The sequence below is a fragment of the Dunckerocampus dactyliophorus genome, chromosome 9 (genome assembly GCF_027744805.1).
Source record: "Dunckerocampus dactyliophorus isolate RoL2022-P2 chromosome 9, RoL_Ddac_1.1, whole genome shotgun sequence".
Classification (NCBI taxonomy): domain Eukaryota; kingdom Metazoa; phylum Chordata; class Actinopteri; order Syngnathiformes; family Syngnathidae; genus Dunckerocampus; species Dunckerocampus dactyliophorus.
This window is the reverse complement of record NC_072827.1, coordinates 3,269,438-3,297,361: the sequence shown is the minus strand read 5'-3', so window position 1 is coordinate 3,297,361 and position 27,924 is coordinate 3,269,438. Positions and strand designations below refer to the sequence as shown.

At 43.7% G+C, this 27,924-nt stretch overlaps 3 protein-coding genes and 1 long non-coding RNA gene across 7 annotated transcripts in view; 1 reads left to right on the top strand and 3 right to left on the bottom strand.

Moving 5' to 3' along the window:
* Positions 1-523: 523 nt before the first annotated feature.
* On the bottom strand, positions 524-2,224 carry LOC129187867 (coxsackievirus and adenovirus receptor homolog). Its single transcript, XM_054787637.1, has 2 exons — positions 2,134-2,224; positions 524-1,512 (listed from the first exon to the last, which is right to left on the bottom strand). Exon 2 carries the CDS (start codon positions 1,485-1,487, stop codon positions 591-593), a length of 897 nt encoding a protein of 298 aa, XP_054643612.1. The 5' UTR covers positions 1,488-1,512; positions 2,134-2,224; the 3' UTR covers positions 524-590.
* A 1,837-nt stretch (positions 2,225-4,061) lies between these two features.
* Positions 4,062-7,433, bottom strand: LOC129187847 (coxsackievirus and adenovirus receptor homolog). 2 transcript variants are annotated; one of them, XM_054787592.1, is made up of 2 exons: positions 7,348-7,433; positions 4,062-5,468 (listed from the first exon to the last, which is right to left on the bottom strand). In XM_054787592.1, the coding sequence occupies exon 2, from the start codon at positions 5,441-5,443 to the stop codon at positions 4,412-4,414; it is 1,032 nt and encodes a 343-aa protein (XP_054643567.1). In that variant the 5' UTR covers positions 5,444-5,468; positions 7,348-7,433; the 3' UTR covers positions 4,062-4,411. The 2 variants fall into 2 exon arrangements, with proteins under 2 accessions (XP_054643567.1, XP_054643566.1); XM_054787591.1 differs by having other exon boundaries at positions 7,338-7,426.
* Positions 7,434-7,849: 416 nt separating this feature from the next.
* Positions 7,850-10,768, top strand: LOC129187879 (uncharacterized). The gene is made up of 3 exons (XR_008572481.1): positions 7,850-8,007; positions 8,118-8,313; positions 9,997-10,768. It is a non-coding gene; the product is annotated as an uncharacterized LOC129187879 (long non-coding RNA).
* Positions 10,769-13,390: 2,622 nt separating this feature from the next.
* xpo4 (exportin 4) overlaps positions 13,391-27,924 on the bottom strand; it is a 62,344-nt gene continuing 47,810 nt past the window's right edge. For 2 of the 3 annotated variants that reach the window (XM_054787224.1, XM_054787223.1), the window contains 10 exons: positions 27,284-27,453; positions 27,007-27,181; positions 24,500-24,706; positions 24,350-24,436; positions 19,486-19,666; positions 19,292-19,413; positions 19,083-19,213; positions 17,069-17,186; positions 16,832-16,924; positions 13,397-14,774 (listed from right to left, as the gene is read on the bottom strand). In XM_054787224.1, the coding sequence (XP_054643199.1) occupies positions 14,577-14,774; positions 16,832-16,924; positions 17,069-17,186; positions 19,083-19,213; positions 19,292-19,413; positions 19,486-19,666; positions 24,350-24,436; positions 24,500-24,706; positions 27,007-27,181; positions 27,284-27,453 (1,482 nt within the window). In that variant the 3' untranslated portion in view covers positions 13,397-14,576. Of the gene's footprint in view, positions 14,775-16,831; positions 16,925-17,027; positions 17,187-19,082; positions 19,214-19,291; positions 19,414-19,485; positions 19,667-24,349; positions 24,437-24,499; positions 24,707-27,006; positions 27,182-27,283; positions 27,454-27,924 lie in introns of all 3 variants that reach the window. The other variant, XM_054787222.1, reaches the window with a different exon arrangement.

The window sequence follows — 27,924 nt, the reverse complement described above, 5'->3', positions numbered from 1 at the left end:
AATACAGAAACATTTACTTTATATTTTGACTTTATTCTTGTAAAATTGCAGCGATTTCCATTTTTTGTGTGTTTTTACTTTTGTTATAATTGTAGAATGACCATGGGCCAATAAAACACAGCCGCTGGATGCAAATGGCCTTTGGACCGCACTTTGGACACCCCAGACCTGAAGGTCATCCATCAAATAGCAGATCTATTTTTGATTTATTTTTATGAATTGCAAGTGTGTTGGTGTGACCTCAAGGTCACTTCTGTCTCTTTGATCTTCCAAACACGCAGTCTTGAACCTAAAAATGTGACATTTGACCTCTGAGTCATGAATCAAATATGAACTAAAGCGGTGAAACATTTCCATGTAATGTACTCGCATTTTGTAAAGATGAATGTGCACATTGTTCCTGTTTAATGAGTCAGTCGCTACCCGATTCCCTTGAGTGATTGACTCGTCAGAGCTGGAGTCCGTAAAAGGAGTCTCCACTCACTCTTTTGGACAGCTTTGTGTTTTTATCATTTATTTTTTATTGAAGAAAAGTAGTCATACACAACACAGAAATCCTAAATGAATCAAAAACAACAAATTTGGCTCCATTATTTCATATTTTCAGCAGTATCGCCAGAAGTGTGAGGATGCTCACACGTGACACTATCGGGAAGTGTTTCCAAGTCTCCCCCCTCCATCGACAACATGGGCACCTCCTCCACTGTTTCACTTCTGCGCCAGTACCAGATGGCGAGAGCACCGACAAGACCCAGCACAAGCACGACGGTCGTCACGGCCACGACTGGAACTGGAACTCCATCGCTCATGGCTGATGGTGGTGGACACTCAAGTAGGACGTCACAGTGTTGGGTAGCAACCAGACTTTCCACCGTACAGAGATATCTTCCACAGTTGTCCTCTGTGATCCTGTCTACAAACAAGTCACCCAATGTGGCATTCACACTGGCGTTTGGTGGCAACATCTTGTTTCCGCTCATCTTTGTCCAGCTGTACGTCAGTTGGAGTGTGTCATGTGAGGATCCGCATTTGAGTGTCACGCCATGACCCTTTGCAGGCTCCCCTTCCACACCACAAACCGGCTCGATTGGTTTCTCCATGACTGTCAGGTTCATCTTCCTTTCCTCACCTATTTCATAATTTATCAAGAGGCATGTGTAGGTCCCCGTGTCTGAGAGACGCAGGTTGCTGATGGTTATGGAAGCGTCGCCTTTGCAGTGTGAGGTCTGAAAGCTGTGAGGCATGTGGTGGACCCTGCCCTTCAGTGGTTCGTAAAAAACACCACAATGCCAAAATGTAATACGGAAGTCTTGTGAATTCACCTTGACAAACCAGGTAATCTGGTAGTGTCCATTGTCAGTGGGATATGTATGCTTGCAGGGAAGAGTGATGTTTGATCCTACAGCTGCGTAATAGGACGTCTGGGAGTTGGCTTTGAGAGTGCAAAAGGTCAGCACCAGGACAAAAGAGCAGAACGCAGGCCTCATGATTGGAGCGTTGGACGGGAGCTTGCTGTAAAGTAAACACACGTTACATTGTCTTTCATGTCTTCAAGTCCAAGTGTGACTTGTGTGTACAACTAGAAAGACACCACTAACAATTTCACTCTGTAAAGTGCCAGAAGTGGCGATTGTGACATGTATTTTATCCATTATATTTCTGCAATGATGGCCCCTGGGCCACACATTGGACACCCATGCACCAGGAAGGCAGGTGCTGCCAGTGTGTCTGCTTCACAATCACAGGTGGAGATCCTGCGCGGCAGATGCAAGAAACACTTTTACTTTGAATGCACCCCTACTTGCTAAATATAGCAACCATGCCGCAGCCGAGTTATGGTCGCCACGTTACGCCTTCAGAGAGAACCATTTACGTGTTTTGATCTGATGAGAATTATTACAGCGTCTGCTTGGATATAAACACACGCAGCAGCTCTTCATCTATGATGGAAAAAAGCACACGTCTCCCTGATGCTGACACAGGGAGCATTGCAGTGTTTAAACACTTAATGTGGGCCTCCAATAATGCTTTTAATTGCATATTAATCCATTTTACTGAGGGCCAATGAAAAATACGCCTCCATGTCACCCCCCTGGCTGTTTTTAAGCATTTAGCATAAAAAGTGTACTTCACCTGCACCTCCTAGAAGATGAGGACACCTCAGCTGGATGATTCTCTGAGATGAAACACGTCTACAGTCACTTTATGTATGCATCACTTTATGTCACAAGACATAAAAGATGCTTATGTCATAAAGCACAAAGACTAGCTTTCGTATTTGATGATGAAAACTGCAACTGTCCTATCAGAAAGCGCCACGATAGCTTTGGAGCTGCCACGGTTGCCTTTGAGGTGAAAAAGATGACATGTAATACGAATAATGCGGAGACTACAAGGCTGCACAAAAAATACCTTTTAACGAAAACCGCTCCAATTAAAAGTAACACATCTAGTAAGAGCAATGCCAAGGTTATGTTTTGCCAGTCTTTATCGGGTTGTTAAAACAGAACATTTTCAGACATTCGTGCTACGAATTCCCAAAATGCCTTTGAGCTAAAGAGTTCCAGCTACTTCCACATTTCTCAACCCATTCAGACACTTCTAAAGTCAAAATTCTCAACTCATTCAGGACATTTAGCCTTCCGGGTACATGCTATCTAACTTTAGCATATGTTAACGTTAGCATGCTAGCATTATGAGCCATGTTCATGGATAGTGTTGGAGATGAAATTTCTCCACAACCTGCCACCCTTGCGTGTTTTTTAATCTCCAGTTATGAGAAGGAATCAAAGACTCTCACAACAAATTAGATTGTTTCCAAATGTATTGAATAAGTCAGACAGAATAACTGCAAGACAAATCAGACATAATTGAAAAATAAGTCAGACAGGATAGTTTACAGTCTTCAGGTACCTGGACCCCGTTTCATTTCACCTGTACCATCTCCTGGCTGAAAATGAAAGAGTGCTCCTGCCAGTTGTCAGTCATTTTTATCCTTGTAGGACGTTTTCCACAGCTGTGCCCTCCCCAACCCCAAGCTCAGGTTGAACATGCGCTGTCGAGGGCCCAGCTCCCACACGCAGGCTTTCAGAAGTCGAGGAGATACTCCATCCGGACCTGCTTTGCTGGGGCGCAGCCTCCTTAGCTCCGCACTTACTTGAGCTGCTGTTACTGTGGGTCGTGTGAGTGGGGGGTGAGTGTGAGTACCTGTTTAAGTGCCACCATCTTTTAACGTCTTCAGGTTCAGAAGTCTTTGATGTTATTTAGGGCTTATTAGTAAAGCAGCGTACAGTCTTTACTGGCACATCACCCATGCAGTAGTGCAAGTGACATTTCTATGCACTGCAATGCAACCCAGTCAGTGGTCCTGCTCAGCCTCAGGGGACCACTTCCTGAACAAGCATGTGGTCATGGATAACTTCCTTTGGTGTATCGTGGTTTGACTAGGACCAGGTTGCCTTCCCCAGTGCCAGGTGCCAGCACGCATCAGTGATATTTGCATACATGAGAGGAACCATGGCAATTGGCAGAGGTCTGCTCATAGATTTTTTTCCTCATTGGATGAACTTGTTCCTCTTAAAAAAAAAGAAAGCCAAATGGCCCTCAGACCACACTTTGGACACCCGCCCTAGAGGTCATCCATCCAATAACTTGAGTTTAGTAGAGTTTAGTAAACTCAACACCAATCATTACCCGATTCCCCTCAGTGACCGACTGTGTTTTGATTTTTAATCAAAGAAAAATGAACAAATATGGCATCATTATTCAATGGATTTCCAGCTTGAAATTTAAGTTCACATAATTAACCAATAGAAATGCAACACTAGCAGATTGAATTGGGTTTTACTTATTTAAGTACTTAAATGACCAGAAAGCAGAATACACCCAAGTAGCTAGAGTTGCTGGAGGACTCTGGACATTCAGGAAACAATCTGGCACTGGAAGCTTGTCAGACTGCAGCTAATAGAAGGCAGTTAATGAGACACAGGTGGGCTTAATTAGGTCCTCCGGATGGCTCAGAGGTGTACTGCAATACATGGCAGACAGAACATGACATTTTTGTCCATAAATTTTGTGGAGTTTACAGTAAATACATTCATCAAATAAATGTTCCGTCCACTCCCATCACAAAATCAATAGATGTTCTGATCAATATCAAAACCACGTCTACTCATTCCCCACACTTGTGTCACGTGTTGTCATCTTTACACGCCAAGATGTCTGCTGTCCAGGATACAAACGTGGAGGGCAACACAGAAAATAGTATCAGTTATAGACAACTTCATATACAGTATATACACACATCAAATCTTTATATGAAGACAATTTTTAAAATAGCAACGTTGACCAAAGTGTTTACAAATGGGCTCAGCAGCTAAACGTTACAAAGTAGTTCATCATATTGTTATGGTTAAAAATACAAGATTCTCTCTGAACAGGAGATGACGGATGGATTGTCTTCTCTTTCCAGCAACACACAAACCCTAAATAAATCCAAAACAACTTTGGCCATTATTTCATATTTTTTTCCATCGCTTCTGCCAGTCGAGACCGTTCCCCTCCTCTCCATTGACGACATAGGCACCTCTTCCACTGTTTGATTAAAAACTAGGTCAACACTGTTTCTTCTGCACCAGTACCAGATGGCGGCGAGAGCACCGACACCCAGCACAAGCATGACGGACGTCACGGCCACGACTGGAACTATACCTCCATCGCTCGTGGCTGATGGTGGCGCCGTGGGTTGAACTTTTTCGCTTGTAATTGGGGGTGGTGGTGGTAGTGGTGGTTGTGGACACTCAAGTAGGACGTCACAGTGTTGGGTACCAACCAGACTTTCCACCGTACAGAGATATGTTCCACAGTCGTCCTCTGTGATCGTGTCTACAAACAAGTGGCCCATTGTGGCATCCACATTGGCCTGAGGAGGCAACATCTTGTTTCCGTCCATCTTTGTCCAGCTGTACGTCAGTGTGAGGGTGTCATGTGAGGATCTGCATTTGAGCCTCGCACCATAAACCTCTGCAAACTCCCATTCCACGCTACACTCTGGCTTGCTTGGTTTCTTTGTGACTTTCAAGTCAATTTTCTGTGCGTATGTTTCGGAAATAACAATCAAATTGCAATAATAGGTCCCCGTGTCTGAGAGACGCAGGTTGCTGATGGTTATGGAAGCATCTCCGCTTCGGGGGTCGGTAGACGTGTAGCGGACCCTGTCAATCAGTGAATCGTACATATCATTGTGATATGCTATTAACTGATAGCTTGACTTGAACACAAACCACTTAATGGAGAATTGCTCACGGGCATATGTACGGTCATATGTGTGGTTGCAGGGAAGAGTCACGTCTGATCCTTCGGCTGCGTAAAAGGACTTCGTGGAGCTGGTTTCGAGAGCACAAAAGATCAGCACCAGGACAAAAGAGCAGAGCGGAGACGTCATGATTGGAGTGTTGGACAGGAGCTTGCTGTAAAATAAAACACACGTTACATTGTCTTTTATCTCTTCACCAGCTTCACAAGTCCAAGTATGATGACTTGTGTGTACAATGAGCAACACGGGGGTGTCCAAACATATGCCTGCCTCTCTGTTCAATCCTGCCATTAAGTTGAAATGTTCAAGAAATAGACGTCATTTTTAAAAGGTCATAATATCCCGAGAAACAAGACAAATAAATATAACAAATAAAGTTCCAATTTCTGAAAAATTACATTGAGGAAAAAGTTACAATGTTACGAGAATAAAGTCAAAATATTGTGGATATAAAGTCAAAATAAAAAAAAAATATAGAAGTTGGAAAATGGGCGAAGCAAAAAAAAGGGGGGGGAGCAGTCCTTTTACAAGAATAAAGTCAAAATATGATGGAAAAAAAACGTTTTCTAACAAGAAATAAGGCAGCAATTTCAAGGGACTAAATCACAATAATATGAGGAAAAATAATGTCAATTTAGTAGCAGAAACAAAAAAACAAACTAGGTTGCATGAAATGAGGGTTGACGCCCAGCAGGGGTCAGTATCGAGAAACACTCATACACGCGCACGTATGCACACAAATGTTACCCTGACATTAAAATAATAACTGACTTGACCCAGGCAATGTTGCCAAATTTTCAGTAAAAAAAGTGGCAATTGGCTGTCGTAGAAGTCGCTAAATGACGGCATCGTCTAATTTGGATATCATTTGCATATGATGTTGTAAAATATGCTTTTGTAAACCCATAGCCTTGTAGGAGAGACACCAAAATTGAATTAAAACACTTTCACACACGTTGACTTCTGAGAACTTTTTTTTTAATGGGCACAACTCGACAGCGAATAACAGATTTATGGATCACATAAACATGACTCAGTGTGGTTCGTGAGTAGCACACCCTTCTGGCTAACAGAACATCTAGATTTGACATTAAAAAGCGGGGAGATTCTCCCATTCCTTCAAGTAACGCAACCTTCGTCCCTTAAAAACCATTTGATACGTTATTCTCTATCTTTTGCTATATTAAATGTACTTTTCCCCTTCCAATTCTCATTGCCTTTGGGACAAAATTCTACTGTGCACCCTGGCTCAGCACTCCCCTATAGCAATGATAGTTTTACTCCTCTAGAAAGACATTTTAATTTTAACTGCATATCCCATCCCTTTTTTCCACTAAAATCCATGGTCATGATCCTTTACTTTTTATTCTTTCATACAATTCACTATGCTCTCATCTAATTTTTTTGTTTTTCATATGAAATAGAAACTTTTCTGATATAGAAATATGTTTTAACAAAAAACACAGGAATAATATGTAATATAATATGTTGTGGCGCATGTTGGACATAATTCACCCATGGGAACTTTATGTGGGTTGGAGTTTCACCTGGGCCCCTTTTGTTGAGGGACCCTTGTTTTCCGGTTCAGAGACATGTGCGTTTTGCTCTGAGATTGTAAGCTCGAGAGGAGCAGGGAAATAAATGTTCCCAGTTGTTGTTCCAATCACTCTGCATGCGACTCCTTCTTCCTGGCACCACACTGAAATAATATATAAACTTTGTCTCCATATGGGGGTTCATTTGAAATTCGTGTAAACGACAAAAAGAAAACTTATTTTTTTATATTTGCAAGCAACCGCAAATTATTTAGTGGTCTACGAGCGGTTGTTTGTTTCCATATCCCCCACAGCCCCCATTGTAAAGCCCTTATGACTCAGGTATGGTATGATATGGACAGAATGTTTAAAAATGATCATATCCGAGTCCTTATGACTAAGCTCAAGCACACCTGTTGTGCGAGGTTAGACTAACCTCGCATTTAGTGTGAGTGGCTAACAAACTAACAACAAACTTAACAACTCACAAGTTCTCACATAAGTCATTGTCCGAGAAGTGTTTCTTGCGAGTGGCAAAACGGCGGCCGTGTGCCTTCACAAGTCATCGCCAATGAGCTATCCAGATGTATAATACAGATCAGTGGTAGAGCTCCACATCATGGCTTGAGACTGCCTTTGGGTGGGGCGGACCTGTCAACAGCACCCGCCCTGCTCAGTGAGAACACAAAATGCAGAATACGTGCTTTTACTGTACTAGAAAACTCCCCAACCACGCCAGACAAAGTCACTCGTCGCTTTTGAGAAAATATGTCGTCAAGGGGGGTTGAAATGTCGTTTGCGACAAAACCGCCAAGTTTGCAACACTGGACCCAGGCAGAACAAACTTAAACATGCTAACAACTAGTGGCAGACGATCATGGAATGACAGCAATTACTGCCAATCACACGTTAGCATAAAAAAAAGGCCAATCAATGAGCTGTGGGCAGTCTCAAGGAAAACCACTGAACTCTACTACTGGAATGGCCCCGATCTCTTGCTGCGCTTTGGAGGCTTGAAGCCACCGGAAGTATAGAAGTTTCACCCAAAACAAGAAAGCCTAACAACTAAGAGGAGTTCGAGATGCCGTCTTGTGCTGCTATTAATGGCACAAATCGTGATACTCGTGAAAATCGCGAGAAGGGACTTACATTTCACAGGTAGGTAAATGCTTATAAATAATAAAAATAGTTTTAAAAAAATTGATACTTTAAATCTGTAAGCATCTATTCATCTAAGTAGTTGTAAATTACCCCTTATTCTCCTTTAGATTTCCACACTGCAATGCTCAACTTCTAAAGCAATGGGTAGTAAATATTCGGAGAGACAGGTGGATTCCTGCAGCCAGATCGCAACTCTGTTCAAGTCATTTCACCGAGGAGAGCTTGGACAGGACCGGCCAGACTGTTAGATGACGACAAAATGCAGATACAACAATATTTGACTTTCCCGATCATCTTCTAAAGGTATGCCTTGCATTTAACTTTGATACTACGGAGATCCTTATCATAACAAATACCTTGTAAACACTGAAACTGAGTTGTTATGCATTGTAATTTCACACCATAGAGGTAGGAAAAACCTTAAACTGGAGGGAAATTTTAAGATTTGGGTCTAGTAAATTTACTCTGTTTTAATGGAATTTTTGTTAATTCGTGTTAATTTTTATACCGAAACATAATAAATGTAGTGAATGAAGATACATGAATGTGTATGCGTGTGTGCTTTTTGGGGTGAAGCAAGGTGGCCGACCTATGGCTTCATGCGGTCAGCCGTCACGCCCCTTCCAGTGGTATAGAGTTCAGTGAGGAAAACAGGCCGGGAAATTGCATCCGTTTTCCACGCGGTCCTAGTACTCACTGGGTTATAACATTCTTATTACAGATTTCCTTTTGAAAAAGCGCCCGTGAGCAGGTTTTTCCCTGGTGACAAACATTTCACAGGTTGCTTTCAAAAAAGGACATTTTGGCTTAGTACAGTAGTAATTAGGGGTGCTCCGATCAATCCGCCACCGCTAAGTATCGGACGATTTTCGTGAAAAATCACTGGATTGGCACATGCCGATACTTGCTTTCAATGCCAATCACAAAAGCCGATTACCTGTGGCTATCGCGATCCTTTCGTGCAGTGTAGTGTCTTAACCTACCTAACATCTTTGTCAGCTAGAGTTGGGATTTATGACTGTTTGAGGGCAGCCGGATCTTGGTGAGCCGTTAAAAAAAATGTCTCATTTGGCTCATTTTTATATTAAGTTTTAAGAGAACAGCCTGGCCTTAACTCGTTTTATCTTGGAAATAATCACTGGGAGAAATGAATTTAGATATCCCACCAATATCAGTTTGAAGTATCTGAAATATTCATTACAACCTTATTTGACATGTGTGGATTACAGTTTGAACTGGATTCGTTGTAAATATTCCACAAGGTGGCGCCCTATCACTCTGCATTGATGCCACTATTTTGATTTATTCTTTGTACAAATGTTGTGTGTCCCAGCTGCGACTTGGTTCCCATCGTTCATGTTAACGAGACATTCAAAAGAACAGGTTCGTTCGTGAACATCCCAACAGGAACATTACTATTTTGTGAGAGCGGAAAAATGATTTTATGGTTCCTTTATAACGAGTAGTACGGGTGCAGCCAGTTGGCAGTCGAGAGACCTTGGAATTGTCCTGACTTTTCCCTTTTATATGACACCCCTGGCCAATAGCACTCATCAAGACACTGAAAAATGTATAATCAATCCATGTGGTCGGCGTCGGATGATTTCAGTCTTTGATGACCAGTATCGGAATCGGCAGCATAAAACCCTGATCGGAGCATCCCTAGTTATAAGAATTTATTTCATTTTCAGAATACACACACACAAATACTGTGGACACCCCCGCTCTAGGCTGTTTAAAGCATTTAGCATTAAAAATAAGTACAGTAGTACCTCGCATAACAAACCTCCTTTTACATAAATTCCACAGAACATGAAGAATTTATGTAAAGTGTTTGCATCGTATTACAGAAGAAATTCCATATCACAATCACAATCAACTTTATTAATGCCTCAAGTTTTTAGGTTTTTTTTAATGCTTCAAGTCGGTGCAAGTTCAGACTAACACTTGTTGACGCCTTCTGACGCATCACGCTCTCATTGGCAGATTTTCGGGGCACCGCCTCCGCTCTCATCTCATTGGCTGATTATCGGGGCACCGCCTACGCTCTCATCTCATTGGCTGAGTCATACAGCATGTACGTGAGTTTGTGTGAGAGACAGGCTTCTCCCTTCAAACTCCTTCCTCTTCGTAGTTGCCCTGAAACTAACTTAAACAATTAAATAAAGTTACAAATTAAAATTTTGCACACAGCATTATCGTGTAGTTCGTGTGCGTTTGTCTGTGAGACCAGCTGACTCTCAGACTCTGAGTCGCGTTTCGACTCAGGTTAGTCCTTCTCCTTCCTGCCTCCACTTGCGCTCCTGATCAAGACATCTCGTGAACGGTAAGATTGTTTTTGTTTTTCAGTTTTATTCATTTACAGTAATCTTATTTATTACCTTATTTTATATTGGAATGTTACTCTATGTTTATGCTAACGTTTTATTATATTTTCCCACCATATTTGGTGGATTTTGAATATTTTGATGATGATGATGATGAGACCCGGCCGGGCTCAGCCCAAAGAAGCCACACGGGATCTCCCCCCCGTAGACCCACCACCTACGCCTTCTGGTTGGGGAAAGGGTCCTGACTGTCGTTTGTGTGTACGCGCCAAACGGCAGTTCAGAGTACCCAGCCTTCCTGGAGTCCATCAGAGGGGTGCTGGAGAGCACCCCAACTGGTGACTCTGTCGTTTTGCTGGGAGACTTCAACGCCCATGTGGCCAATGACAGTGTGACCTGGAGGGGCGTGATTGGGAGGAACGGCCTCCCCGATCTGAACCTGTGCGGTGTGATGTTGTTGGACTTCTGTGCAAACCACAGTTTGTCCATCACGAACACCATGTTCCAACATAAGGATGTCCATAAGTGCACATGGCACCAGGACACCCTAGGCCGCAGGTCTATGATCGACTTTGTAGTCGTATCATCAGACCTGCGTCCGCATGTTTTGGACACACGGGTAAAGAGAGGGGCTGAGCTGTCAACTGATCACCACCTGGTGATCAGTTGGATTAGATGGCGGGGGAGGATGCCGGACAGACCCGGGAGACCTAAACGTGTAGTGAGGGTGTGCTGGTAACGTTTGGCAGAGTCTCCTGTTCGTCGAGTCTTCAGCTCTCACCTCCGGCAGAGGTTCTCCTGCATCCCGGGGGAGGACGAGGATATCGCGTCCGAATGGGCTCTATTCCGTGCCTCCATTGCTGAGGCAGCCGATCGGAGCTGCGGCCGCAAGGTGGTCGGTGCCAGTCGTGGCAGCAAGCCCCGAACTCAATGGTGAACACCAGATGTCAGGGCTGCCGTCAAGCTGAAGGAGGAGTCCTATCGAGCATGGATGGCTTGTGGGACTCCTGAAGCAGCTGATAGGCACCGGCAGGCCAAGCGGCACGCAGCTTCGGCGGTGGTCGAGGCAAAAACTCGGGTGTGGGAGGAGTTCGGTGAGGCCATGGAACACGACTTTCGGCCAGCCTCGAAGAGGTTCTGGCAAACCGTCCGGCGCCTCAGAAAGGGGAAGCAGTGCCCGGTCCACACTGTTTACAGTGGGGACGGGGGCCTGCTGACCTCGACTGAGGATATAGTTGGGCAGTGGAAGGAATACTTTGAGGACCTTCTCAATCCCACTGGCATACCTTCCATAGAGGAAGCAGAGACTGAGGACACGAACGCGGACAGTTCCATCACCGTGGCTGAGGTATCTGGGGTAGTCAAAATGCTCCCCAGTGGCAAAGCTCCGGGGGTGGACGAGTTTCGCCCTGAATTCCTCAAGGCTCTGGATGTTGCGGGACTGTCTTGGCTGACACGTCTCTTCCAACATTGCGTGGAAGTTAGGAACAGTACCTCTGGATTGGCAGACTGGGAGACCGGAGGGTGTGTTCCGACTCTAGGGGGATCACACTCCTCAGCCTCCCTGGGAAAGTCTATTCCAGGGTGCTGGAGAGAAGGGTACGACCGTTAATCGAACCTCGGCTACAGGAGGTGCAATGTGGTTTTCGTCCTGGTCGCGGAACACTGGACCAGCTCTACACCCTTGCAAGGGTACTGGAGGGTACTTGGGAGTTTGCCCAACCGGTGTACATGTGCTTTGTGGACCTGGAAAAGGCATTCGACCGTGTCCCTCGCGGTGTCCTGTGGGGGGTGCTCCGGGAGTATGGGATTGGTGGCGCGCTACTACGTGCCATTCAGTCCTTGTACAACCGGAGCAGGAGCCTGGTTCGCATTGCCAGTAGTAAGTCAAGCCTGTTTCCGGTGAACGTTGGCCTCCGCCAAGGCTGCCCTTTGTCACTGATTCGGTTTATAATTTTCATGGACAGAATTTCTAGGCGCAGCCAAGGTGTCGAGGGAGTCCAGTTCAAGGGCACTAGGATCTCTGCTATTTGCAGACGATGTGGTCCTGATGGCCTCATCGGGCTGTAACCTGCAGCGTTTACTGGGACGGTTTGCATCTGAGTGTGAAGCTTTGGGATGAGACTCAGCACCTCCAAATCCGAGGCCATGGTTCTCAGTCGGAAAAGGGTAGATTGCTCCCTCCGGGTTGGGAATGAGGTCCTGCCCCAGGTGGAGGAGTTCAAGTATCTCGGGGTCTTGTTCACGAGTGAGGGAAGGTTGGAGCGTGAGGTCGATAGGCGGATCGGCGCAGCGTCTGCAGTAACGCGGTCGCTGTACCGGACCGTCGTGGTGAAGAGAGCTGAGCCAGAAGGCAAAGCTCTCAATTTACCGTTCGATCTATGTTCCCACCCTCACCTATGGTCATGAGCTTTGGGTCGTGACCGAAAGAACGAGATCGCGGATACAAGCGGCTGAAATGAGTTTTCTTCGTCGGGTAGCGGGACTCACTCTAAGAGACAGGGTGAGGAGCTCGGTTATCCGGGAGGGAGTAGAGCCGCTGCTCCTTCACATTGAGAGGAGCCAGCTGAGGTGGCTCGGGCATCTAGTCCGGATGCCTCCCTGGTGAAGTGTTTCGGGCGTGCCCAGCCGGGAGAAGGCCCCGGGGAAGACCTAGGACACGCTGGAAGGATTGTGTCTCACAGCTGGCCTGGGAACGCCTTGGTGTCCTCCCGGTGTAGCTGGAAGTGGTCGGGGACCGGGAAGTCTGGGCTTCCCTACTGAGACTGCTGCCCCTGCGACCCGGACCAGCGGAGGAAAAGGGAATGGAATGGAATGAATATTTTGAAGGGCCAAAGGTGTGAGTTTGGGAAGATCTTGGAACGGATTAGGCTATTTACATGTATTCTACGCTTCGTATAACATAAAATCCCTATAACATAAAGGTTCTCGGAACGGATTATTTACGTTGAAGGGCGTTGACTGTACTTTACCTGCACCTCCTGAAAGATGAAGCCTGAGTTGGATGATTCTCTGAGATGAAGTCCAGCAACAAACACGTTCAATCCACAATGTAAATAACACACATCTATACTCACTTTATATATGCATCACTTCATGTCACAATGACATAAAGAGATGCACATGACAAAGCACACAGCCCATCTGTCTTAGAATTCATTATAATGAAAACTCCAACTGTCCGATCAGAAAGAGCTTTGGCGCTGACACGGTTACCTCTGACTTCAAAACAGATGCACATGTCATTAAGCATAAAGACTGTCTTTCTTATTCATTATGAGGAAAACTACCAACTGTCCTATCAGAAAGCGACACGGTTACCTTGGAGTTCAAAAAGATGAAATGTAATATGAATAACGTGGAGACTACATGGTGAAGGAACGTCAGAACAACAGCACACAGCAAAAACCCCTTTAAACCAAACCATTCCAATTGAAACAATAAAAACTAGTAACTCTAATAAGAGCAATGCATTTAAAATAGCAGTAGCAAAAACAATAAAAAGGTCAATAACGCCTCCTATTTTGTAAAGGAAGAGGCCAGACAGGCTTTATACAACATTTTTATGTACACTTTTAAAGGTGGTTCACAAACAGCCATGGTTGCTAAGTGGCTCTGCTCCTTTTATTTCAATTCAGTCTCATTTGGTGTGGAGGGTGTGCTACGGTAGAGAAATACGACTGTGACCTTTCCTCTTCGATCCACGTAGCTCTTGATGAAAGTCAAACACGCTTTCTTCTCTTCAGCCAAACACGAGCGCTATCATCAACGTGCTGCCCCCTCGTGGTGTGTCAAAACATTGCAGTCTGTGGACTCAACGTTCCTCCGAGAGCAACTTTTATTTTTTTTCCACACACCTGCAGACATGTCTTTGTTGCCACGGCGGCAGCTGATGTGTGCGCGACTATTTTAGAGGGGCCGGGTGGTGCGCACACGAGCACAAAGGCACTCTGGGGAGATGTGTGTGTTCATACATTTTGTCAAAATGCGACGGTCCAAATGCATACAAAAACATCACGTCGGAAAATAAATCATACATCTTGCTCACGTTCCTATAACACATTTTCATGTGTGTGTGTTTGGTGTGACCTCTGAACCCATCTGCGCTGCAGTCCAGTTCCCGTGGCCAGTTAGACCGGCGTCCCCCGGCGGCTCGAGCACGGCGGCGTGTCCCCCGCCCCTACACATTGTTCATCGGGAGCAGGCGGGGTCATGGAGGCATTTATGGGATTCCAGTGGTTACTTGACGCAGAGCAAGCCGCCCACGTTGGCCACAAACTCCTCCAGGCTCTTGAGGAAGGCCAGCTTCTGCTTGCGGTCCATGGCGGGCGGCGTGCTGCTGGCACTCAGCTTGTTGAAGGCGTCCACCAGACGCTGGTAGATGGCGGCGTCCCTCTGCGACGACAGCAGTGTCTCCACCAGCTCAGAGTACTCCGCCTGGTGGAGGACGACACGCTCGGTAAGGAAGTACAGAGGTTGGCTGCATATTGTATTGTTGGTGTAAGTGTTTCTTGGCAGTGACGGCAATGGCCACGAGGGGGCGCCATTACTGTTCTTTGCCTCCGTGCCGCTAAAGCAGGGGTGTCCAAACTTTTTCCACTGAGGTCCACACAGTGAAAAATGAAAGGACGCAACTTTGCCACTGTGAAATTTTGTAAAGCAGCACATGTAGATATGCTAACACGTTATCATGAAAAAAGTGCATCTGAGCTTTGTGAGCACCAAGGCCGCCTCTACACTGGGACATGGGGCATGGGCATGTTTTCTTCATTATGACTTCATTCCCAGAACATTTTCACTTGACCGTCGTGCCATTACAACATTTCATGCAACCTCATTCTCCAAAAACGACATCTTTATACGTTGTTTTGTTTTTCATATGACAGCTTATAAAAAAGTCATTTTTCTTTGCCATTTCAACCTTATGCTACTAAAATGACATTTTCTCTCATACTACATTATTCTTGTACAATGACAACTTTTTTTCCTCTTAATATTCTGATTTTATTCTTGTAAAATTACTGCTGATTTTGCTCTTTTTGTTCTTCCTGATAAAATTCTATTTTTAGAATGTTCTCCCAGGCCACACATTGGCTTGATTGTTTGCTCAGGACACGCGGCTGCCAACCAAGCTGTCAACCGTGTGTAAGCGTTATATCCTACCCCCTCCCTGCTCCAAAGACGTAAGCTATGCCCAACCTACACACGAAGCTGCTTTTTTGTCTGTGGATGTCCTACTACCATGAAAATTATACACATTTAATTTTTTAAATCTGTACTTTTAAATCAATAATGCTAACATCTGCCAGCAATTCTGGGCCTACTAAATCTCACTCCATCCAAAGACAATCTTCCAAACGCCAAAAGTGCCCAGGGACCCTGGTACACCGTTCCTATTCCCCCTCAAATTTGTTGAAAAAAGTAAATTTTTGGAAATATGGGCCATTATTTTATTCCAAAAATAATATCCAGTTAGAAATCCGCAGTTTTGTGCATGTTTAATGTGAGTGACGACTTGTCCCAGGGTCCTTGAACGCACCATCTAACTATCTGCTACGCTTTTCTTTCACCTCATATTTGCTCCCTGGGAATGAATAAAGGTAAGATTTGACTACCTTATCGAGCACTAATTTGTATATTTATATTTGTGTGGTGAAACTCCAGGCTCATACTGGAGGATGGTGGATCTGTATTCATGTCTTGCTTTTTATTGGATGTTGTTCCTGTCATAGTTTTACACAATACATAATAAATGAGATCAATTAGATCGCTTTCTTACGTATGTTTTGCTGGTTTGTTGAAAATCTTTGCGGTGACGAGCGAGCGCTCCACTAATGCTATTTACATCCATGTTTACATTGAAACAAGGCCCCAAATAGCTGTCCTCGGCTTTGTCTGCCGGTAACGAGCAGTTCTTAACCCAACTTTGTAGCTCACAGTTCAAAGCAAAAAAAATCAGCTAAGAGAGACGGCCGAGACACTCGCATGCTAAGGGCACCACTGAATAAATGACAGTGCTGCACTTTCTGACTTCTCTCTGACAGGCGACAAACTCCGTCATCTCAACTCAGAGCGACAGTGGATACAATTATGTTGAGTCTTTTAGAAGATTACCAATGAAAAAAATCCCTTTTCTGGCTCCATTTCTGCTCAATGTTGGTTCCCACAGTCACCGATGCGTTTCCTCAAACTACGGTGCGGGCCGAGTGTCAAACAAGGCGTGCGCACGTAACTTTGACAGCCCAAATTTTAAATGTAGATTTATACTAAGATCTCTCTCTAATAATGTGACTATTGATGAGATGTGTACTGTATGTTTCAGTAGTGACAGTAACAAAAGTGGCCACTTGAGGGCGCCTGTACTAATCGCTGCCTCTTTCTGAGGCATCGGCTCCTGTGTCGCAAAACTATGAGGTCGTTTCAAACCAATCATCAGACGTATTTTGGATAAAATAAGCAATAAAAGAAACATTCTGTGGTGTGTTTTAGCTCACCTGGTGCAGACACACAAGAGTGTAAAGTGCCTCTCCTGCAGCCACCGACATCTCAGCGTTGTGTTTTTGTAGCACCAACATGTCGAACACCAGCTAAAGATGGACAGGAAGTGTCAGTTGGCCCAGCCTCGCCCAGACTCTACCTCCAGCGGCCCCCGAGTGAGGTGAGTTTGAGACCCCGGCTCTAAACACTCACTTGACTGTGTATTTTTCCAGGAAACTTGCTGTGTCTCCTACCTTGAGGAAGTGGCGGGTGGCCATGAAAAGGGGCGTGTCCTTCTCCTGGTTTTTGGCGCACTGTTCAGCCAGCGGTGACAAAGCTTCCAAACACAGCTGACTAACCTCGGAACCCATACTGCACGCTGCCGTCAAGGAAAAACAAGTATACTTTCGCCACAGACAAAGTTGCCACCTACCTTTTCCAACCAAACTTCAAATAACAGTCAGCTGTAATACATCTGATACGGCTAACAGTCGCAGTAGACATCTTTGGTTTCATGGCATCTGTAAAGGGGCACCTTAGAGTGGAGAAAGTGCCATGGCAAACATTCCAAGCGAAAGAAAGGCAACTAGTGATGGAGCCTGTAATAAAATATATTATGACATCATGTTTTTTATGATAAAAACTGTTTGTTGTAATATATATATATGCACAAATTATATGATAGAAATTATCATTTAATTATTAAAAATATGTATTTTAAAAATGTATGTATAAAAGGTATTTGTAAAAAAAAAATACAGTATATATTTATAAATTACATTATTTAAAATCTTTGTTTCATTAAATATATTTTGTAATGTATACAACTTAGAGGTGTAAAAAAGTGTTTGCCCCCTTCCTGATTTCTTTTTTTTTTTGCATGTTTGTCACACTTAAATGTTTGACATCAAACAAATTGAAATATTAATCAACGACAGCACAACTGAACACAAAATGCTGTTTTTAAATTAATCTTTGTATTATGAAGAGAGGAAAACTGATTGCCCGCCCTGTTAAAACATAACTTAACTGCGATTAATTGAGATCTATCAGTTAAAGGTTATAAAGGCATTTCTAAAGCTTTGGGACTCCAGCCAACCACAGTAAGAGCTATTATCCACAAATGGCCAAAACATGGAACAGTGGTGAGCCTTCCCAGGAGTGGCCGTCTAACCAAAATGACCCAAGAGCGCAGCCACGCCTCATCCGAGAGGTCACAAAAGACCCCACAGCAACATCCAAAGAACTGCAGGCCTCACTTGCCTCAGTTAAGGTCAGTGTTCATGACTCCACCATATGAAAGACACTGGGCAAAAACGGCCTGCATGGCAGAGTTCCAAGACCAAAAGCACTGCTGAACAAAAACAACATTAAGGCTCGTCTCAATTTTGCCAGAAAACATCTTGTTGATCCCCAACACCTTTGGGGAAACAAGAGACAAAAGTTTAACTTTTTGGAAGGTGTGTGTCCCATTACATCTTGCGTAATAGTAACGCCGCATTTCAGTAAAATATGGTGGTGGTAGTGTGATGGTGTGGGGCTGTTATGCTGCTTCAGCTCCTGGAAGACTTGCTTTGATAAGTGGAAGTATGAATTCTGCGCTTGATTGCAGTTGTTGCTGCTAAGGGGGGCGGAACCATTTATGAGCTTTAGGGGGAAATCACATTTTCACACAGGGCCATGTAGCTTTGGATTTTTTCTTCTCCCTTTGTAATAAAAAGTTTCATTTCAAAACTGTGGTTTGTTTTCTGTTGGGTCGTCACTGACTAATATTTTAATTTGTTTGATGATCTGAAAACATTTAAGTGTGATAAAAAAAAGAAATCAGGAAGGGGCATATACTTTCATACCACCGTATATTTAAAAAATTATCATGTAATTATGTATAACATTATTTTAAAAACAAAAAAATATTTATTAATTACATTCTTATTTTTTAAAAATCCATTGTTTTATGATAAATATGCTGCAATATACAGTATATACAACTTATTACAGAAAATATTACCCTTTATTTAAAATAAAAAAATTTTAATGTATCCTAAAAAAAATGTAGAACATTTTTGGTAAATTATTTGTAAATAATTACAAATAAAATAATTTAAAAAATAAATATAAATTACATTCTTGTCATTTAAAAAAATCCATTAACACAAACAATTTCCCTCCCACATTTCTAGCCCTCCTGGAACTCTCTCGAGTTGAGTTACTATACACAAGTGAAATAAGTCAGGAAATAGTCACTTCATGTTTGTTCGTGGAGGATACGAGGTCATTCCGAGCTCCAGTGAGAACATGAGGCTCTTGAAGAGGTCTTCAGGCAGCTGTGGGATCTTTTCGGGGAAGATCTCGCAGATGAAGGTGATGAGCTTGTAGTACTGGTTACACAGAGATGGGAACTGGAATAACGGGATGAAAAGGGGTGAGCTTCTTCAAGGTGGCTGTGCGGCACAGTGGGGTGGGGGGCTCTCATTCACCTTGAGAAGGTCCTGAGACATGAGGGGAAGAACGATATTGACGCCGTAGAGGACGACATCCGCTGCTGAGATGGGCCGACTGGAGGCCGGCGTTCCTTGGTCTTGGCTTCGGAACACCTCATCTGGAAAAGGAAAAAGGCGCTCTGCAATCGAACGAGTTGGAGAAAGGAGGAGAATGGGCACGAAGAAGGCACCTGTGTCGCTGAAGTCAATAAACTCTTTGGACAGCAGGTTGGTGAGCAGCTCCATGATGAGCAGGAGGTCCTGGTACTGGTCCTCCTCAGCCGCCGCGTCGCTCCGCTTCCTGTTCTGGTTGTTTTTGGAGTAGACCTGCAGCAGTGTCAGGCAGGCTTCGTACAGCTTCATGGACTTGGTCTGCATGAACGGCAAGTTCATGTCATTGAGGAGAAGCAGTCAAGAAAACATTACTTTTTTTGGTCGCCCGACACTTGATAAGGTATGCATATATTTATAAATAGGAGTATTTATGTACATTGTACGTGCATGCACTTTTCCAGCATGCGAGTTACAAGTCGACGTGATCTCTTACTATAAAACATATAACATGTATAAAATCTATATATAAACTTTGAGGCTATTATACAAAATACTAATGATTAGTATTTCAGATTCACAGTTGCTGTCAAAGTAGTCCATATCATTCACAAATACTATGGCAATAAATATAATTACACAACTCCTCAACTCCTCCCCTTCACTTCATTTAGGAAAACCTACTGTCATCACAATTCTTTTCTGGCATGATGTGCAAATGAATTCACTAGTTTTTACATTTATAAACAACATCAAAAAAGAGCAATATTTTCTTCAATCAAGTTGAATAATTTTACACATTTACACAGATTTTATGACTAGATTTAATGTCATAAACCTTGGTGCGCTCCAAGAAATTTGCTGTGCAGCCTTCACATTGGTCCCAAATCAGCAAATCTTTACATTTATTTTCTGTGTGTGAGTCCATTCGTAAATTTAGGAAGTTTAGAAACCAGTTTTATTCTTTATTTAAGACAAATAGTCTAAATCTGTTGTTGAATAATACCGTGTATAAACCGCACCCGTGTATTAACCGCACCCCCATTTTCAGGCTCAAGGCGGGAAAAAAAAATGTAGTTCATAAATGCTTGCCAACTCTTTCATCTCAAATGAACATGCGTAAAGGTACTAAGCAATTTCAAAAAGAAGAAGCAAGGAGAAATCTGCTGTCCATCAATTCATCTGCAATGGAATTCAAGTAAGAAAAGTTTGCCGTCAACTTGCCGATGATGTCCGCTCTCCAACGCCGGATGACTGACTCGTCCACACCGTGCTGCCACCTGGCTGCCCGGTTCCCAAACTCTTCTGCATACCGGCAGACGGAGAGTTTGAACGCTGCGGTGAAAGATCGTCGTGGCATTTTGAAGCCGGCGTTGCTTTAGCCTTGATTTAACCGTAGCGAATGTTGGTTTAGCGGTGACGTGAGCGGTGATAGAGCGGCGTTCTGCGCATGCGGATCAGTTATATTGTATTGTACATAACACATACCGGTAATGCTGCATTGCTTCAGTGTGAATTTGAATAAACTCCAACGTTGTATTGTATTTTACATCACCTGCAATGTTTTAATGGAAGCTTAGGTTAGCAGTAGCTAGGTTAGCTTAGTAGCAGTCAGATAAGTTAGAAAGAAATTGCATACACAAGCATTTTCAGCAACTGTACAGCGCGCTAAAGTCAAAGCAACTGTCTGACCCACAGACGGCTATTCTAAAATGGGCTTATGGTCAATTTCTCCCCGTACCGAGTCTGGTCACAGACCTGTCATCGTGTATAAACCGCACCCCGATTTTTTGCTTCTTGCCGGTGGAAAAAAAGTGTGGTTTATACACGGTGATTTACGGTAATCAAAATAAGGCTTTTAACTTGTTATTAGGAAAAATAACTGGCAAAAAATATTTTCATAAGAATTGTCTAGCTATACTTTCTTAATACAAGATTATTTTTCTCAAATAGAAATTGCAGTGTTGTTCCGAAATCAGCAAATCATTTGATATATTTTCTGTGTGAGTCCGTTAAATTGATAAAGTTAGGTAAGCAGTTTTTGCTCTTAATTTAAGGCAAATGTTATTAATCTGTTGCTGAAGAATAATCAAAATTCAGCTTTTGGCTTGTAGAAAAACTAACTAATTTCTGGTAAAGAAAAAATATCTTCATAAGAATTGGCTAGCTGTATTTCTTATTTTTCTCAAGTGAAAACTGCTAGACAAGATGCTTTTTCTTTTTAGGGATTTTTTTTAAAGGTTGCTTAAAATGGTACTTTTTTATTTCTTGAAATGTACTTTTTGCAATGCAGAGGAGTGAATGCAGTGAGTCACTTAATCATTTCTTGTGTCCAAGAGATTGATCATTCAAATTCAAACAAAATTTGAACGCTGAGAGCGCTTAAACAAGAAAGAAATGTGAGAAAATGTTCATGCCTGTTTGAGAAAAGTGCATTAAATGCGTGGCGAGGGGTTTTACAGCCTTAAAACCTATTCTGTATAATAACTGCAAACAAATAAACTTGGCTACTTTGCGGATTTCACTTATTGGAGGCTATTTTGGGAACCTATCCCCTGCGATAAATCAGGGAACACTGCAATACACAAGGCACACCTGCGTGTGGCGCTGTGAACAGACACGCAGACGGAACCACGTGACACACCGTTCTGTAGAAGAAGAAAGGACGCATGCGCATCAGTCAGTTGCCCTCCGCTTTCCGAGGCTCATCTAGACTTACGGCAAAGTGGAATTACACGTGCGTCATTTTGGGAGTGTAAGACAAAACACACATCAGGAGAACGTTGACCGCGGAGAGTCACGGTACTCCGAATATTCAGATATTATGTTGGCTCGTCATCAAAACTCACCTCTGGTCACACGACGGTGACGTCATGGTTTTAAAAATCAGCAGATTGCTCGTCCGTTCGGAAACAGTGAGCCGGTGTTTTCAGATTTTCCCAGTATGGAAGCTGTTTTTAAAATATACTCTTTCAGGAAACCCAGAACGCCGTTTCCGTGTGGATGAGAGGCGGAAACGATAAAACTTTGCCAAAACCAAGTGAACATTCCGACATTAAACAGGTAGGTTTTACTGTATCCACATACTTAACTCATTCAACACCAAAGACATAGTTTTTATGAACCCGAAAGCCTGATCCCAACAACGTATTTATACATCTTTTGTTTTTTTGGCTCGAGAGGCAAAAAGAGGTGATGACACAACTATCTACTAATGCATTTTCACTTGACAGCACTTTCAAGCCATGAAAAAGGCCACAAGGTGGCAGAAGTGCATTTGATAAGAGCTCGGCAGGGTCATTTCAATGGAAGAATCACACACGACAGGCGGCAGGAAGTGAGTGAGTGTAATGTGCAGAAGGTTACGCATTGTCGGGAAATTTTAACGCATGCACGCATAGTTGATGGTGTTATATTTGTAAATAAATAGTTATTTTGATGTAAAACAACCCCTTTTTGTGTTGTTTATGTTGGTGTAGTTGTTTAGATATTTGAGCTGTCGCAAAAGCAACAAATATTTGTGTCAAAGTGGGAGTTATGCTTGAAATGTATCTTTCCACATAAAGCTGGTTTTCTCCCTTTTTCTTTTAGTCAGAAACTGATATTTTCCTGAAACGTACCTATGTTCTACTGCTGATTACGAAAGAATGGAAAAAGGTAGAAACAACTTTTTTTTCCTGATGAAAGACGGTAGTCTAATGTTTCTTTTGGTAGGTTTCATGTTTATATAACCATAGAACACAATATTCTGTGTGCCTTGAAAGATCAGTCAAAATCGGCTAAAATGGACGCTACTGAAGGGGTTGTCTTTTGAAAAATGGCTGGGATTGAATTAATTAAAACATAGAACTTGTTTCAGCTTCTGTAACTTTAATTTGTCTTTGTTGGTGTAAACATTGCCGCCTCCCCCTGGCTTCGTCTTCTTGGCTTGTGAATGACTGGCCTTTAGGAACCCAAACACGGTATTAGTTCCTCATCAATTCCTCAGAAACTACTAATTTATGTCCCTTAGTTCCTCAGTACCTACGCTACTCATTAGTTCATTAGTTCCTCAGTAACTAGTCTAAATTGATGTGCCTTAGTCATTAGTTCCTCAGTAACTAGTCGAAATGTATGTGCATTAGTCATGAGTTCCTTATTAGTTCTTTATTAGTTCCTCAGTAACTAGTCGAAATTTGTGCCTTAGTCATTAGTTCCTCAGTAACTAGTCAAAATTTGTGCCTTAGTCATTAGTTCCTCATTAGTTCCTCAGTAACTAGTCTAAATGTATGCGCCTTTGTCATTAGTCCTTCATGAGTTCCTCAGTAACCAGTCAAAATGTATGTGCCTTAGTTATTAGTTCCTCATTAGTAAACTACTTCTTCAGTAACTGGTGTAAATTTATGGGCCTTAGCCACTAGTTCCTCATTAGTTCTTCATTAGTTCCACAGAAACGTCTAAATTTATGTGCCTTTGTCATTAGTTCCTCATTATAGTTCTTCATTAGTTCCTCAGTAAATATTGTATTTTTGTGTACCTTATTTTAAAGTGTTAAATGGTCTTTCACTTCCAAGGCACTCAGAGCGCTTTGACACTGTTAGTGCATCAGGAGCAAGTGGGGGCTCAGTATCTTGCCCAAGAATACTTCAACATGATCACGGGAGGACGGAGGATTGAACCTGCAACCTTTAGGTTGGGATACGACCACTCTTACCACCCAAGCCCCCAGTGTGACTCCTTTGATTTTATGTGAGTCCCTGCTTGGTAATACCGCCGGCATTTGGTCGGTGCCTATCAAAGTACTGTTAGCAGTGCCCGTACCTACCAGCAACCGCCACCACAAATAGATTGTAGTCCTGTGGGAATTACGCAGGTGAGATACCATTTTCTGCTTGTTATAGATGAGATTAATCAGTAATCTACGTTGTGTTTTCAGATGCCTTTGTGTGGTGGGGTGCAACTTCCAAGTCTAGGGTTTTTATTTTTGCAAAAAGGTGCACACAAGACTGCAGGAAGCTGTCTCACCTCTCCCAGGTAGCAGATCTGTTTGTGAGCCACCTCCACAAATACCTCAATGATGAGGTTGATGGTCTCGGGCGTGTTGCTGTAGACCTGAAACACGCAAAACCAAGTTACATCTTTTCCCGCCGCACTCTCGCTCTCTCACGCTCTCACCTCCATCAGGCCGATGCAGCTGGAAAGAAAGTCCATGAGGAAAGAGAAGAGCGAGGCCACGTTGTCGATCTGCGTGGCCTCGGCGATGCCGCACAGCGCCTCCAGGGTGGCAATGATTTCTTGTTTGACGGCCTCCTCCTGGCTGATCTGGGCGAAGTTCTCCTGGTTGATGAGGTTGAGGAAGCGCTGCTGGAGAGGGTGTAGCACCTGAAGGTGGCGGGAAGGAACACAAAGAATAAAAAATTGGACACAAAATGAAAACGGCATGGTTTTGATGCAGGTGACTAAGCAGCCACTACGACATCTTATCTTGTCACATGGGTTCCAGGAGAGAGGTTCACCCTGATTCCTAATTGCTTTTTTTTGGTTTTAATTTTATTTCCATAATATTCTGCGAGCCAATGAAAAGAAAGCCGCAGGCCACAAATGGCACCTGGGCCCCTGCTGTAAACGTTACCTGTACACTGCAGATGACCATACGGTGAAGGACTCCCATAAGGGTCAAAACTATTTCATGGCACACGACTAGAGCGACGGAGTAACAAGGGAGGGTTTGATCAGTCATCAGGTGGTTCGTCCTCACCCCGAGGCAGCAGCTGCGGCGGCTGACAGCTGCCGCCCCTCCACCAAACCCCCTCCCTCCCAGCTCCCCGTAATTACACTGCAGCCATCGTGGCTTTGCACCCCTCTTTTTACTACCGTCAGCCGATTAGGACAAAGACCTCCAGGAGCCTGACAGCGATCATGTTATCAGCCAGGGGACGCCAACTCTGAGGGGAGATATTATCGACCGCAAGCATCAGGCTTGCTGGCTCTGAGCGGCTTTGGGGCTGACGACTCAAGACGGGGGGGCTTGTTCATGTCTCAAAGCAGGCTCAAAGCTGCTGCTGGTGGAGGACATGCTCTCTGATCTCTGATTGGCTGCTTCAGACCAACCTCAGATAGAGTAAGAGAGAGAGAGAGATCAGCATGGTTTCAACTATCAGGCACAGTCGTACCTCGCATAACGCATCCTTTTACGTAAATTCCACTGAACGTAAAGAATTTATGTAAATTTTTTGCATCTTATTACGTAAGAAATTCCATATAACGTAACGCATCAAGTCTGTGCAAGCGACAGAGAGACTAACAGAGTACACTTGGTGACGCCTTCTGGCTTCACGCTCTCATTAGCTGATTATCGGGGCACCGCCTACGCTCTCATCTCATTGGCTGATTATCGGGGCACCGCCTACGCTCTCATCTCATTGGCTGACCTATCCAGCGCGTCCAAGTTTGTGTGTGAGCTCCCTTCCTCATCGTAGTCGCCCTTAAACTATTTTGCACGCATTGAAATCTCTTCTTAATTTCATTACTTTTCTTTGTGTTAAAATGAGCGTAGTCATGCGCCCTAAACCAAGCGTAAGTGAGAAGAAAAAAAAGGAAAAGTTGGGGATGGAAACAAAGCAGGAAATGATCCAGAAGCATGACGCTGGTATGAAATGAAGTGATGTTGCTAGACTATACGGCCGTTCCCCATCGACCATTATACCTTATTTACCTTATTTAATATTGGAATGTTACTCTACTATGTTTATGCTGTTTTCTTATATTTTCCCGCCATATTTGGTGGACTTTGAATATTTTGAAGGCCCAAAGGTGTGAGTTTGGGAAGATCTTGGAACGGATTAGGCTATTTACATGTATTTTACGCTTCGTATAACATAAAATCCCTACAACAAAGGTTCTTGGAACGGATTATTTACGTTGTAGGGGCATCTACTGTATCAGAAAATGTGATCATAGGAGTGCAGGTAGAATATACAGTAAGTCCAATGTTTCCCATGCCCATGCTCGTGGCACACCACTATTAAATTTGGACTGCAACAGATAGATTTGGCGCTACCTGTTTGCCCTCACTCGCAAACTTTATACCGGGGCTGCCCGCATAGATTGTCATTCCAACTCCGTACCGTAGAGAGACACATACAACAGATGCTCTGGTCGGCCATCATAACGCAGCTGTTGTTCGGTTTAGTGATATATTAGATGTACAATCAGCGCACACCTACAGAGTTAAAAAATAGCACTGAACTACCATTCTGTGTGGGTAGCAACACACAAGCGCTAACAACAAACACGTGACGTGAACTGTTATTTAAGTGCCTGCAAGGTATGCTGGGTACTCCAATGGCAACTGATGTGTAGTGATGTGTACACTATCATCAAAATCAGCGCACACTTATTTTTTTTATTTATTCTTTTTTAAATCGCCCCTGCACAAAAAAAGCCGTAAGTCAATTACTTTATGTTCTGGTGTTAAATAAGTTTTAAAAACATGAGCTCATGTCACACATTTCTTGTAACACAAACCAAAAAAACTGAGTTTTACCCGCCGATACATACGTTTTTGAGCAGCAATGAGGGTAAGATTGATAAAATTCAAGACAATGTTTTTTGTTTTTTTTTTTAAATAAAAAACTGCCCTCATTATTGCCAACCATGTGTGTCAACTAATGCAAAAATACCTCAGCCCAGTACTGCTGCTTCGTGTCTGACTCCATTTGGGCAAAGCCCCCCAGAACCAGCGCCTTCATCAGGGTCCTCTGCACCGAGCTGGACAGCAGGTGGAGCGGTGGGCTCCGACTGGCAAACTGCTTGGCCAAGTTCCACCAGCTCTCACACTGCACCACCATGTTGGCCCTGCATGCACGCACACACACATACATACGGGTCCGCTTCAGCACGTCTATATGGTGTCTAGCATGTGACGACTTTAAGGGGAAAACATTTGTGCTGCCTCACCTTTCCCTCCTCTCCACCAGCGTCACTAGCAGCTCCACCGTGTCGTTGGCAAGCTCCGTCTCGGAGCTCCACACCGACAGGTTGTTGATGACCTTCTCCAGCAGGTAGCCCACAATCCACTGGGCCCCCTCCGTGTCGGCGCCAAATGCTGTACTGAAAGGTATGCTGACCTGTGGTGGAGAAATTACATACCAGGTTTGTTATTAGAGATGCACAATCTCTTTATTTTCAAACCGATAAAGCTAAAACGCTTTCTGCTTCTCAAGACCGATATGACACCGATACATTTTTTTATATCTACTTTTAAAAATTTTGATTTAACTGTAGTTTGTGCACACCTGGAGGACTTGACCAACTGTACCTCTTGATTTGTCCGAATCAAATATCAAGACATTACTACTAACACCACATCGCTCCTATCAGGAGCACCAGAGTACAGAATGGAGGAAGGCACCTGCAGTGGCCCAGCAAAGTGCACTGTATTCAGATACAATGTTCCGAGCAGCCGGTGTGCCGCTACGGAGGTCAAAAGAACCAGAGTGTAGAGGGAGAGGAGCCACATGGCGTGGCCCAGCTAGGTGCACTGAATTCGGGAACACACTCCAAGCAGCCGGTGAGGCTACGGAGGTGTAATTCACATT

Coding starts and splice junctions, on each gene's coding strand:
- LOC129187847 (XM_054787592.1), bottom strand. CDS start 5,443: ATGACGTCTCCGCTCTGCTCTTTTGTCCTGGTGCTGATCTTTTGTGCT.
- LOC129187867 (XM_054787637.1), bottom strand. CDS start 1,487: ATGAGGCCTGCGTTCTGCTCTTTTGTCCTGGTGCTGACCTTTTGCACT.